Source organism: Capra hircus, chromosome 7 (assembly GCF_001704415.2).
Source record: "Capra hircus breed San Clemente chromosome 7, ASM170441v1, whole genome shotgun sequence".
Classification (NCBI taxonomy): Eukaryota; Metazoa; Chordata; class Mammalia; order Artiodactyla; family Bovidae; genus Capra; species Capra hircus.
Window position 1 is genome coordinate 92,807,746 of NC_030814.1, and position 14,183 is coordinate 92,821,928.

Here is a 14,183-nt window from a genome sequence, read left to right on the forward strand (position 1 = left end):
TTCTGATCTGACTTAAATGTGGCCACACGCATGCGAGCAAAAATATTCACAAATATTGAGGCGGAATAGCCTCCAAAAATCTACAATTTTTAGATACATAGGAATTAACGACACTAAAATTATAACCAGGGTTTTACACTGACATTTTAGAGCCCATAGATGTTGTGTGACTCATTTTTACCTTTTTCAAATGCAGAGAGAAATTGAGAGTCACTTCAAAAGAACCAAAGATTCAGTATCGGGGGTTCGATTAATATAACTCCCTATACTAATAGAATCAAGAACAAAATACACTTGCTTGTCTTGTACAAGACTTTGAAATCACTTAATCAAAGTCAACATCCATTCTTGATTCAATGAAATAAGCAAATACAAAGACTTTCCAAGAAGTTAGGAATACAAAGAAATTTATTTAAATGGATAAAAATGTTTCTATAAATTAGAAGTTTGGGATTAACATATATACCCTGCTATATATAAAATAGATGTCCAACAAAGACCGGCTATATCGCACAGGGAACTATATTCATTATCTTATAACAACTTATTTATTATTATTATTGTTATTTTTTTGGCTGCACTGGGTCCTCATTGCTGTGCTGGCTTTCTCTAGTTGCATCCCGTGGGGACTACTGTAGTTGCATGCGGGCTTTGCACTGCGGTGCTTCTCTTGTCACAGAGCACAGGGTCTAGGCGCGTGGGCTTCAGCAGTTACAGCGTGTGGGCTCAATAGTTCGGTGCAGGGGCTTTGTTGCTCCACAGCATGTGTGATCTTCCCTGATCAGGGATTGAACCCGTGTCGCCTACATGGGCAGGCAGATTCTTCACCACTGGGCCACCAGGGAAGACCTTGCAAAAACTTATAATGGAAAACAATCTGAAAAAGAATTATCTATCTATATCTGAATCACTTTGTTGTACACTTGAAACTAAGACAACGTTGTAAATCAACTAATACTTCAATTTAACAAAAAAGAAAAAGGAAAACAGAATTTCTGTTAGGAACCAACAGCAAACATTATAATTAATGGGGACACACAGAGTAGAAGCATTCCTGTTTAATTTTTAAATTCATTTTGATGAGCTGACCTCTCTACACAGAGAGAGTGAAACTTAACAGAAGCAGAGTAGAACCACGGGTACAAGGAGCTGGGGGTAGAGGTGGGGAAATTAATGGGCAGATATTGGTTAAAGGGTATTAAGTTGAAGTTACATAGGATGAGTCAGTCTGGAGCTCTAGGGTACTGTATGACTGTACTTGGTAACAGTGTATTGAACAACATAACTACTCTATGAGAGTAGATTTCAAGTGCATTCATTACACACGAAAACATGGTGACTACAAGAAGTCTTAATTAGTTTGACTGTAGTAATGCTTTCACTATGAATAAGTACATCAAACCGTCCTGTTGCTTACCTTATATATATATATATATTTTTTTAATTTGAAGATACATAAATTTAAAACAATATAGAGAAAGTGCTGAGAATGGAGCACGTCGCAGGTGCTCACGGTGACTTCCACTGCATACAAAGCAATGAAGTTATAGTCAAGAAAATCGACTCCAGACTCATACCATCTTGGAATTAAATTTCAGCTCTTCCATGGTCTTACTTTTGTTTGTTTGTTTTTATTTGGATTTTTAAAAAAATGAAGTATAGTTGATTTGTGCGTGCTAAGTCACTTAAGTCATATCCAACTGTTTGTGACCCTATGGACTGTAGCCCAGCAGGCTTCTCTGTCTACGGGGTTCTCCAGGCAGGAATTTTACGGTATTGTTAGTTTCAAGTACATAGCAAATATGATACAGTTATATATATGTATGTGCTGTGCTTAGTTGCTCAGTCGTGTCTGACTCTTTGCGCACCCATGGACTGTAGCCTGCCAGGCTCCTCTGTCCATGGGGATTCTCCAGGGAGGAATACTGGAGTGGGTTGCCATATATTCTTTTTGAGATTCTTTTCCATTGTAAGTTATTTCAAGAGCATTGACATATTTGCCTGTGCTATACAGTAGGTCCCTGTTGTTTGTTTATTTAATAGTCAATAGTGTGTATCTGTAAATCCCCATTTCCTAATTTGTCACCCTCTCGGCCTTTCCCCTTTGATGACCAGAAGTGTGTTTTCTATGCCACATGCTTACTCTTTTTCCTTTTTTAACTTCTTATTTTATATTGGAATGTAGTTGATTAACAATGTTGTGTGAGTTTCAGGTGTACAGTCGGGTGATTCAGTGATACATATACATGTATCTCTTTTTCAAATTCTTGTCCCACTTAGGTTGTTACATAATATTGAGCAGAGTTCCCTGTGCATAGAATTTTTTTTTTTTTGCCACACCTCTGTGACTTGTGGGATCTTAATTTTTTGACCAGGGATCAAACCTGTGCCCCCTGCACTGGAAGCACAGAGTCTTAACCACTAGACCACCAGGGAATTCCCAGCCACAGAGTCACTCTTGCAGTTAATAATCTTGGGCAACTTTCCTTCCCTCTTTGAGCCTCCTTCCTTTTAGGTAAAATGGGCATTAAAACCCCACAGGGTGATCAAGAGAATGGAACAAGTCCGAGTGCCCAACCACATAGAGTAGGCATCCCCAAATACAAATGTTGTAGAATCAGAGAGTTGTTGTTGCTCTTGTTGTTTAGTTGCTAAGTCATGTCTGACTCTTTTGTGACCCCATGGACTGTAGCCTCCCAGGCTCCTCTGTCCATGGGATTTTCCCAGGCAAGAATGCTGGAGGGTGTTGCCATTTCCTTCTCCAGGGGATCTTCCCGACCCAGGGATCGAACCCAGGTCTCCTGCATTGCAGGCAGATTCTTTACCACTGAACCACCAGGGAAGCCCATTATAGGTTATTATAAAATATTAAATATAATTTCCAGTGCTATACAGTAGCAGGGATATTTCATATAAGTGGAATGTCAAGGATATTTCATATAAATATTATCAGGGATGTTTCATATAAATGGAACCACAAAATACGTGACCTTCTGTCTGGCAGTTTTCACAGAACATGGTTTTGGTTATTTGTACAATGCATTGTTAGTCCTTCACCTCTTTTTGTGGCTGAGTTGTATTCTACTGCTTAGCTATGCCTCATTTTGTGTACCTAGTATCAGTTGATGGACATAGATAAAAGCATAGAGACAGAAGGCACACTAACGGTTGCCTGGGAGAAGGGAGGGGAGAGAGGAATGCAAAGTGCGTGCTTCGTGGGTGCAGGATTTCCTTTTGGGTGACAGATTGTCTTGGAACTAGGTGGGGTGATGATGGCACAATACTGTGAACCCATTAAATGCCGCTGAAGTGGACATTTAAAAATGGTTAATGGTTATAATGGGATTCCCTGGTGGCTCAGCAGTAAAGAATCCACCTGCAATGTAGGAGACCCAGGTTTGATCCCTGGGTCGGGAAGACCCCCTGGAGAAGGAAATGGCAACCCACTCCCGTATTTTTGTCTGGGAAATTGCATGGACAGAGGAGCCTGGAGGGCTACAGTCCATGGTGTTGGGAAGAGTTTCACATGACTTAGCAATTAAACCACCACCGCTCAATGGTTATAAAATAGATAAGTAATAAGAACCTACTGTATAGCACAGGGAACTCTGCTCAGTACTCTGTAATGGCAGAGAGGACCGCAACATTGTAAAGCAAGTGCTGCCGCTGCTGCTAAGCCGCTTCAGTCGTGTCCAACTCTGTGCGACCCCATAGACGGCAGCCCACCAGGCTCCCCCGTCCCTGGGATCCTCCAGGCAAGAACACTGGAGTGGGTGGCCATTTCCTTCTCCAATGCATGAAAGTGAAAAGTGAAAGTGAAGTCGCTCAGTCGTGTCTGATTCTTAGCGACCCCATGGACTGCAGCCTACTAGGCTCCTCCACCCATGGGATTTTCCAGGCAAGAGTACTGGAGTGGGGTGCCATTGCCTTCTCTGTGTAAAGCAATTATCCTCCAATTTAAAAATTAGGGTATCCCTGTGTCAGATATTTTGCATACAACCTGAAGATCAATTGTACAATAGTATTAGACAACTTTAAATGCTTGCATCTACTATTTTTGAAAATAAAAATACTTTTACATTGCTCTATAAAAAGACTCTGTAATGACCTACATGGGGAAAGAATCTTAAAACGAGTGGATATATGTATATGCATAACTGAAAAACTTTGGTGGAGAGCAGAAACTAACACAACATTGTAAATCAACTATACCCCAATAAAAATTAATTGAACAATGAATAAAGTGGCTACTGGTTAAATTTTTTATTGTGGTAAACTATACATATTTATTATTATATATAAATAAAATAAGTGTATTTTATAAATATAAGTAAAATTTTATGTGAAAATATACAAATAACGTATATATAAACTAAAACAATAATACTTGCCATTTTAACCACTTGCAAGTATACAGTTCAGTGGCATTTAATACATTCATCATGTAGTGTCACCATCACCACTATATCCAAAACTTTTTCATCATCCCCAACAGAAACTCTGTGCCCATTAAATACAGACTCTCCATCCACTCTCCCAGCCTCTGGTATGCCCCCCATCCTAATTTCTGTCTTTATGGATGTGCCTTTTCTAGGGACTTATATAGGTGGTATCATACAGCTTTCAACCTTCTGTATTTGGCTTATTTCACTTAGCATAATATTTTCAAGGTTTATCTGTGATGCAGCATAAATCAAAATTTCATTCCTTTTCAATGGCTTTGTTCATTGCATTGTTTATATATGCCAGATTGTTATCTGTTAATGGTTAGCTTTGTATCTTATGAGTGTACTTCAGTAAAAAAAAAAAATGCAGGGGTAGTTGTGGCTTCAGGTATAGCTTGATCTTTCCTGAGGGGGCTGTGCCTTCTTTTCCCTCTTCCTGGGCCAGACCTCAAGCCCAGTGGCCAGGAGTCAACTTCTCCCCTGTCCCGTTTTGTTTCCTCCAACCTCATTTCTCTTCCCACAGTTCCTCTGCCTTAAGAATATCCGCACTTTCCTGTCTACCTGCTATGAGAAGTTTGGCCTCAAGAGGAGTGAACTCTTTGAGGCCTTCGACCTCTTCGATGTGCAGGATTTTGGCAAGGTAAGATGGGACTGAGCTGCCTGTGAGCTGGATACCTAGAGCCCAAAGACTGGGTTTCAATTCATTTCCATGAATGTCTACACTGGATAAACCAAGCGTTGTCAGGGAAGGACTGCTGGGCTAGAACAAGTCGTACAGCAGGTGCAAAAAGCCTTGCTTGGAACATGTGGAACCCAGTGTGAGTCCCTGTCTCATCACTTGCTGTGTGACCTCGGATATGTGGCCGTGCCTCTCTGAGCCCTAGGTCCTTTGTAACTTGGAAATAAGATCATCCCATTCTGTCTGAGCGTTTATGACGACTGACTAGAACAAAGGGTTCAAGTGGTGGGTGCTCAGTTAAGGGAATGTGGACATGCTGACGTGGGACATAGGAAGGTGGGAAAATTCTGAATTGGGCTCCCAGGGACATGAAGTCCAACCTCAAGGTCAAGTGCTTGGAGGCTGTGTTGTGGCATGCGGGTGGGGAAGGGGCTTGCTGAGCAGCCTTGGCCCCCGTCACAGGTCATCTACACCCTGTCCGCTCTGTCCTGGACCCCGATTGCCCAGAACAAGGGGATCATGTGAGTAACTACATGAGCCGACACTCTGGACCCCGTTCGGCCCTATTCCTCCTTCTTGAAGCCCCCTGCCCACCTGGCCCCCCGGGTCTCTGCTCATACCATCTCTCCCCCAGGCCCTTCCCCACTGAGGAGAGTGTGGGTGATGAAGACATCTACAGTGGACTGTCCGACCAGATCGAGTGAGTGTCTGAGACTGTGATCCTGCCCTGGTGGTCGGAGGAGGCAAGGCCCCGCCAAGGAGGGTGCGGGTCTGAGGGGACATGGCCTCTCCCTGGGGTGTCGGAGGGTCCCTGGTCTGGGGGCTTCCCTAGCTCCTCCTGACTCCGCGTCTTGCAGCGACACGGTGGAGGAGGATGAGGACCTGTACGACTGCGTGGAGAACGAGGAGGCAGAGGGCGATGAGGTCTACGAGGACCTCATGCGCTCGGAGCCGGTACCCATGCCGGTGTGTGGGGACGCAGGACCCGGTTGGGCAGGCTCATGGGTGGGGCGCATCCCCGGACACCCCAACATCAGCCTATCCTCCCCACTCTCAGCCCAAGATGACAGAGTATGACAAGCGGTGCTGCTGTCTGCGGGAGATCCAGCAGACGGAGGAGAAGTATACGGACACGCTGGGCTCCATCCAACAGGTGATGCTCCGAGCTGGTCCTTGCCAGACGCATGCGCAGAGCGGAGAGGCAGCATCCACCCGACACAGGCTTGGGGATATTTCCTGATCTCACTGCTCCGTATTTCTTCGTCTCTCATAGATTCTGGTCCCGTTGGTGTTGCTTCCTACTTCCCCCACTGTTTGAATTTCTCTCCTTCTGTGTCTCTTTATCCCTGTCTCCTTCTTTTCCTGTATCCTCATTTGCCCATCTATCTCTATTACTTTCACTTTCTACTTCCTCTTTTTCCTTTGGCTCTCTCTCTCTCTCTTTTTTTTTTTTTTGCTGCACTATGTGGCATGTGAGATCTCAGTTCCCTGGACCAGGGATCTAACCCATGCCCCCTGCAGTGGAAGCATGGAGTCTTAAGCACTAGACCACCAGGGAAGTCCCTGGCCATCTCTTTTTTAACCATTTTATTGAGATTTAATAAAAATGCCATACAATTCAGCCATTGAGCATCTACAATTTAATATTTTCTAGTATATTCACAAGGGTCTGCTACCATCACCACTGTTTATTTTTTTAAAAATTTATTGGAGTGTAGTTGATTTACAGTGTTGTATGTGTGCTCAGTCATGTCCAGCTCTTTGTGACCCCCATGGACTGCAGCCTGCCAGGCTCCTCTGTCCATAGGATTCTCCAGGCAAGAATACTGGAGCAGGTTACCATGCCCTCCTCCAGGGGATCTACCTGACCCTGGGATTGAACCTGTGTCTCCTGCGTTGGCAGGCAGGTTCTTTGCTACTAGTGCCACCTGGGAACCCCACAAAGTTGTGTACCACTGTTTAATTTTAGAACATTTTCTTTCTTTTTCTGTTGTTTTGGCCTTGCAGCTTGTGAGATCTTAGTTCCTGGGCCAGGAATTGAACCCAGGCTCTCCTAAACCATTGGACAACCAGGAAATTCCCAATTTTAGAACACTTTCATCATCCCTCAAAGAAACCCCATACCCCTTAACCATCACCCCTTAAACTCCGATTTCCCTGCAGCCCCCCTGGCAACCACTAACCTACTTTCTGTCTTTGTGGCGTTACTTATTCTGGACATTTCATCTAAATGAACTCATTCATGTGTGGCCTTCTGTGCCTGGCTTCTCTCGCTGAACATCGTGTTTCAAGGCTCATCCACACTGTAGTGAGTGTCAGGGCTTCACTCCTTTTCCTGGATGGACCGCATTTTGTTATTCATTCATCTGTCGATGGACATGTGGGTTGTTTCCACTTTGGGAATTTATGATGATGAATTCTGCGTGGAACAGTCCTGTACAGGTTTTTTGTGTGGACTTTCTCCATTTCTCTTTTCTCTCATTTTCCGTTTCCTTGCCTCTGTCTCTTTCTTTCTACACATCTCTCTCCCCCAGTCTCTCATGTTTCCATTTGTCCATTTCCATCTCTGTCTCCTCCTCTCTGTGTCTCTGGGGCTCGCCTGGGAGGAGGAGTCTTCCCCTTCTCCATCCTTCTCTCCCCACTCCCCCACAGCATTTTATGAAGCCCTTGCAGCGGTTCCTTAAACACCAAGACATCGAGATTATCTTCATCAACATCGAGGTGAGCTGACTGATTACTGCCTTCCCGGGCTTCTGTCCAGAGGGGATGGTTTGCTGGCTTCACCTGTCCCTGGAGTTTGGGGGTTGGGAGATGAACCTCGTAGGGTGGGCAGATGACCCTTCTCCCACCCAGCATCCCCAGCTCCAGGCTCCCACCCCAAACCTCACCTCTTCCCTCCAAGTAGGACCTGCTTTGTGTGCACACCCATTTCCTAAAGGAGATGAAGGAAGCCCTGGCCAACCCCAGTGCAGCCACCCTCTACCAGGTCTTCATCAAATACAAGGAGAGGTGAGACCCAGGCAGCCAGCCCAGACCTCTGGAGGTCACTCTGCCCTGCCCAGGCTGGGCATTCAGGAGACACTGCCCTCATAGACCACCAAACAAAGAAGGCTTTTCTTTCTTTGCTTGTGGGCACAGGGCTGCTCATCTCTGGTTAAACTCCCAGCTCTTCCTCTTGTGAGCCGTATGGCACTAGAAAGTCACTTAACCGCTCTGTGCTTCTACTTCTGCACCTCTAAAATCAGTGTGACCCCAGAATGTTCCTCTTTGGGGTTGTGGTGAGGATCAAATAAATTGATGCCTTTTTTAAAAGTCTCTCAGTCATGTCCAACTCTTTGTGACCCCATGGACTATACAGTCCATGGAATTCTCCAGGCCAGAATACTGGAGTGTGTAGCCATTCCCTTCTCCAGGGGATCTTTCCAACCGAGGGATCAAACCCAGGCCTCCCGCATTGCAGGCGGATTCTTTACCAGCTGAGCCATTAGGGAAGCCCAAGAATACTGGAGTGGGTAGCCTATCCCTTTTCCAGAGGATATTTCCGACCCAGGAGTCGAACAGGGGTCTCCTGCACTGCAGGCGGATTCTTTACCAGCTGGGCTACCAGCGAATTCTACAGAGCTTAATGTGGAACTTGGCACACAGTACATGTTCAATAAATTCTTATTAAATAAATGAACATTAAGCAGATATGATATGCCAGGTGTTCCACTAAGAGCTTCTTGTGCATTATCTCATTTAATGCTACAATAACCCATATGTGGGAGGTGCTATTGTTATGCCCATTTACAGACAGGGAGACTGAGGCTCAGCACCATCCAGCTGGGAAGAGGCAGGTCCGGGACTGACACCCAGATCTGCCTAACCTTGGTGCCAGTGTCATTCCCCGGCCGCCGGCCCTCTTCCCGCAGGTTCCTCATCTACGGCCGCTACTGCAGCCAGGTGGAGTCGGCCAGCAAGCACCTGGACCGCGTGGCCACAGCCCGGGAGGATGTACAAATGAAGCTGGAAGTAGGGGATGGGCTTCATCTTTGCGGGGGGAAGCTCTCTCACTCCTTTCCACTCTCTGGGGGGCAGTAGTGGGGAGACTGAGCTGGAGGGAGCATTCCTTCCTGCTGCAGCCCAGCCAGGGGTCTGCCCGCTGAAGGTTTGGGGAGGGAGGTACTGATCAGCCAAGTGGGAGAAACTGAGCAGGAGGAGATAGACCAGAGCACTGAGCCTTGACCCCAGCTGAACCCTGTACTCTGGATGGAGCCCTGGTACCAGCCTGAGATCCTGACACTGACCTGAACTCCGAGGGCACACTGAACCCCAGCGAGAGGCCCAGCCCTGGCTGTGCACCAAGTCTGGGCCAAACCTCAGTTCTGGGCTGAGTTCCAACTTCACACAGAGCCCCGATCCCAGCCAAGCCCTGATCCTGGAGGGAGCATGGATCCTGGACTGAACCGAAACCTGGATCCGTTTGTCTAGTGGAAGCATAGACAGAGCAGGGATGATGAGGGATGGCCAGTCTCTGCTGTCCATTCAATATCTTTGGTCTCCATCATGGGGACCCTCCAGGCCTGTGTACCTCCTTCTCTGGAGCCCCCTTCAGCTGAGGAATCCTGGACATCTACCCCAGGCAGCCTCCAGCTGGTCACCCTTACCCCGTAGCGTTCTTCTTTATTTCCTTGGGGAGTGGGGAGAAGAGGCTTCAGGTTCTAGAACAATCCCTACCTGCCTCCACCTCTTCTCACTCACCCCTTTCTCCAACCTCCTAGGAATGTTCTCAGCGCGCCAACAACGGGAGGTTCACCTTAAGGGACCTGTTGATGGTCCCCATGCAGCGAGTGCTCAAATATCACCTCCTGCTCCAGGTGCACAAAGCGGGGAAGGCATGGGCACATAGATCTCCCTGCAAGGGCTCCTGGGGACTGGGCTTCCCTCTCTGGGAGGGGATCACTGGAGCTGTGCCCCAGCCTCTAGGGACAGCAGAGGGAGGAAGAAGGAGCTGGTGGGCCAGACTTGTTTGGAAGGCCCTCCAGGAGGAGGGGGCAGGCCCAGGCAATATGCATCTCTGTGCATCACACAGGAGCTGGTGAAACACACACAGGATGCGATGGAGAAGGACAACTTGCGGCTGGCCCTAGATGCCATGAGGGTGAGTGGTCACACACAGGGATGACGGTGCCACACAGACACCATAGGTTTAAGTCAGGGAGTACCACCCAGGCACGGCCACACCCATGGGCCGCCCCCTCCCTCCACAGCAGGGGACACACCTGTACCTCGAATGACTCATTCCCAGCATCCCCTTGGGGACAGTGACATTCCCCTTCTGCCCCCTGCTGGAGGTTGACCCTCTATCCCCTGCCAGGTAGGGGATAGGGTTCTGGGAAGGAGGCACCCAGGCTCACCCTTGCTCCACCCCCAGGACCTGGCACAGTGTGTAAACGAGGTCAAGCGGGACAATGAGACGCTGCGGCAGATTACCAACTTCCAACTGTCCATCGAGAACCTGGTGAGCGGGTGGGCAGGGAGGGCCGGGGTGTGGCCACGTGGAGAGGGGGTGTCATCTCTTCCTGGGGGCCTCTTGCCAGACGTCTTGTCTGCTGTGTAGGACCAGTCTCTAGCCCACTACGGCCGACCCAAGATCGATGGTGAGCTGAAGATAACTTCGGTGGAGAGGCGCTCCAAGATGGACAGGTGAGCGGAGCCAATACGGATCTGGGGCGGAGCCTGGACAAGGGTGGGGCCAGGCTACTGGTTAGGCAGGTGGGTGGAGCCAACACAGATCTAGGATGGAATCTGGGCAAGGGCTTGGTGCTATTTCTAGATAGACAGGTTTTTAAAAAAAAGTCCCCTAGGTGTGTCCGACTCTTTGCGATCCCATAGACTGTAGCCCACCAGGCTCCTCTCTTCATGGGAATCTCCAGACAAGAATACTGGAGTGGGTTGCCATTCCCTTCTCCAGAGGATCTTCCCAGCCTAGGGATCGAACCTGGTTTTCCCGCATTGCAGGCAGATTCTTTACCATCTGAGGTAGGTGGGGCCATATGGACCAGTGGGTGGAGCCTAGACTGAGAGGAGAGGCAGAGTCAGCATGGTTGTGTGGGTGGAGCCAAGGAGGACAGGTGGCAGGAAGAGCAAGAATCAAATGGGTGTGGTCAAGATAGACAGGTAGGCGTGGCCAAGTTGACCACTCAGGAGAAGAAGAGCCAGAATCCTAGACTGACAGCAGAGTGAGCCCGGAAAGTGGGAGGGGATCAGGTGGAGAGCTTGTGGGAACTTAGGGAGGAGCCAGACGGGGACACTTGATTGCTTTCAGGTATGCCTTCCTGCTTGACAAAGCTCTGCTCATCTGTAAGCGCCGAGGGGACTCCTACGACCTCAAGGACTTTGTGAACCTGCACAGCTTCCAGATTCGAGATGACTCCTCCGGAGAGAGGGACAACAAGAAGGTGAGTCTCGGAGGTGGTAACTGGGAGACCCCAATGCTGGGGACCCTCAATGCCACTTGAGCTCTCTGCTTGGCCCTTGGAATGCCAGTGTGTGTGTGTGTGTGTGTGTGTGTGTGATTTAGCATTGAAACATATATATTACCATATGTGAAATAGATCACCAGTCCAAATTCGATGCATGAAACAGGGCATTCAAAGCCGGTACACTGGGACAACTTTGAGGGATGGGATGGGGAGGGAGGTTGGAGGGAGGGAGGTTCAGGATGGGGGACACATGTACACCCATGGCTGATTCATGTCAATGTACGGCAAAAATCACTACAATGTTGTAATTAGCCTCCACTCAAGAGAAATAAATTAATTAAAAATTTTAATTTATTTATTTTGACCACATGGCATGTGGGATCTTAGTTCCCCCATCAAGGATCAGACTCACGCCCCCTGCAGTGGAAGTGCAGAGTCTTAACCCCCAGACAGCCACGAAAGTCCTGAGTGTTATTTTGTTTTGTAATTAAAAAAATTTTTTATTTAAATTTGATTTTAATTGGAGGATAGTTGCTTTATAATATTGTGTTGGTTTCTGCCGTACATCAGTGTGAATCAGCCATAGGTATAAGTATGCGTGTGTATGAACCTAGATTTGTGGGTGTGTATTTGCTTCTCCTGGGAAGCCCTTTACAGGGCCCTCCTGGGGGCAGACAGGCTGTAGTTGGCTTGACCCCTTCCTCCCCAGAGCAGCAGGGTCAATGGGCGCGTGGTCCCACCCTCTGCAGGGCAGGCGCCTTCATTTTAAACCCTGCTTCTCTGCAGTGGACTCACATGTTCCTCCTGATTGAGGACCAAGGTGCTCAGGGCTATGAGCTGTTCTTCAAGACACGAGAACTAAAGAAGAAGTGGATGGAGCAGTTCGAGATGGCCATGTGAGACCCCCTCCTCCTCCATCTTTCCATCCTCAGAGGACTTGAGGCAGTTTTGGGCTTTAGTCTCACCCTGCCGTGGGGTCACTCAGAACCTCAGTTTCTTGCTCTGGGAAATGGGAGGGACAGGCTTTCAAGACAGTCTGCATCCCCAGAATGCCAAGTGTTCACGATTTTCCATCACCAGCCTGGAAATCATTCCTCCTTGTCTTCCTCCTCCTTCTCTTTGTTGAGATGAAATTCACATAACAAAAACTTAGCCATTTTGAAGTGCACAATTCTGGGACTCCCCTGGCAGTTCAATGGTTGAAACTCCCCCTTTCAGTGCAGGGGGGTGTGAGTTCAGTCCCTGGTCAGGGAACTAAGATCCTACATGCCTTGTGGCCAAAAAACCAAAACATAAAAAATAGAAGCAATATTGTAACACATTCAATAAAGACTTTTAAAATGGTTCACATTAAAAAAAGAATCTTTAAAAAAAAGTGCATAGTTCAGTGGTATTTAGTAAATTCACACTGTGCGACCATCACCTCTATCTAGTTCCAAAACATCTTCAGACCCCAAGATGAGACCCTGCACTCAAGCAGTGATCACTTCCTGTTTTCCCTACGGCCAGCCCCTGGCACCCACTCACCCACTCTCTGTCTCCACCTGTGTTCACTGAAGCACTGTTCACAATAGCAAAATGGTGGTCACAATCTGAATGTCCATCAGTGGGTGGATGGAGAAGCACAACAGGGCATATCCGTGCAATGGAACAGTATTTAGCCATAAAAAAAGGAAAGAGGTCTTGATCCATTCAGGTTGCAGCGTGTACTGGTACCTCATTGCCTTTAATGGCTGAATCCTGTTCCACTGCATGGAATTCTCTTCCCTCGCCAGCTCCAACATCTACCCTGAGAACGCCACTGCCAATGGTCATGACTTCCAGATGTTTTCCTTTGAGGACACCGCATCCTGCAAGGCTTGCCAGATGCTGCTGAGGTGGGAGTCTGGGAGGAGAGACCTGGTAGCTGGGGTGGGTTGTCCATTCCTCTTTGGGGTGGGGGACTCCCCTGGCCATCATGCCCCTGAGTTGGGAGTGGGGAGGCTCTCCTTTGATCTGCAGCTTCTCTGTCTCTCTTCTGCTCTAAAGAAAACCCAAAGGGGCCCTTTATGTTGTTGGCAAAATGATTGGCTGTGTTTGTTCAGCATCACTGACTCCTTCCTTTATCTCCTCCTTGCATCTCAGAGGCACTTTCTATCAGGGGTACCGCTGTCAACGGTGCCGAGCACCTGCACACAAGGAGTGTCTTGGGAGGGTCCCTCCATGTGGTCGACATGGACAAGGTACTAGGGGACTGAGGTGGGAGGTGGGTTTCTGCATGAGGGTTCCCCCCACCCCATTCTAACCAGTATATCTGTATATTTACCCTCTCATAGATTATTCAGGAACTATGAAGAAGGTGAGACCCCCCATGTTCCTTTCTGTGCATGGAAATTGGGGCAGGAGTTGGGAAGGAAGGACCTGGGAGACTCTATCAGTGGTTGTGGCTCTTGGCTGGATGCCCAGTTGATCCCTGGTTTGGGAAGATCCCCTGGAGTAGGAAATGGCAACCCACTCCACTATTTTTGCCTGGGAAATCCCATGGACAGAGGAGCCTGGCAGGCTACAGTCCCTGGGGCTGCAAAGAGTCTGACACAACTGAGTGACTGAGCAGGC

The 14,183-nt window shown here is 47.9% G+C and overlaps 1 protein-coding gene across 1 annotated transcript in view; it reads left to right on the top strand.

Annotated features, from left to right (window-relative positions):
• The window catches only part of VAV1 (vav guanine nucleotide exchange factor 1), a 65,926-nt gene that overhangs the window by 25,665 nt on the left and 26,078 nt on the right, over positions 1 to 14,183 (top strand). The window contains exons 2-18 of the mRNA XM_005682495.3: positions 4,969 to 5,085; positions 5,587 to 5,645; positions 5,759 to 5,824; positions 5,982 to 6,090; positions 6,182 to 6,277; positions 7,777 to 7,845; positions 8,030 to 8,133; positions 9,036 to 9,135; positions 9,885 to 9,980; positions 10,196 to 10,264; positions 10,538 to 10,624; positions 10,724 to 10,809; positions 11,432 to 11,564; positions 12,375 to 12,484; positions 13,364 to 13,465; positions 13,713 to 13,810; positions 13,904 to 13,926. Of these exons, the coding sequence (XP_005682552.1) occupies positions 4,969 to 5,085; positions 5,587 to 5,645; positions 5,759 to 5,824; positions 5,982 to 6,090; positions 6,182 to 6,277; positions 7,777 to 7,845; positions 8,030 to 8,133; positions 9,036 to 9,135; positions 9,885 to 9,980; positions 10,196 to 10,264; positions 10,538 to 10,624; positions 10,724 to 10,809; positions 11,432 to 11,564; positions 12,375 to 12,484; positions 13,364 to 13,465; positions 13,713 to 13,810; positions 13,904 to 13,926 (1,524 nt within the window). The remainder of the gene's footprint in view (positions 1 to 4,968; positions 5,086 to 5,586; positions 5,646 to 5,758; positions 5,825 to 5,981; positions 6,091 to 6,181; positions 6,278 to 7,776; positions 7,846 to 8,029; positions 8,134 to 9,035; positions 9,136 to 9,884; positions 9,981 to 10,195; positions 10,265 to 10,537; positions 10,625 to 10,723; positions 10,810 to 11,431; positions 11,565 to 12,374; positions 12,485 to 13,363; positions 13,466 to 13,712; positions 13,811 to 13,903; positions 13,927 to 14,183) is intronic.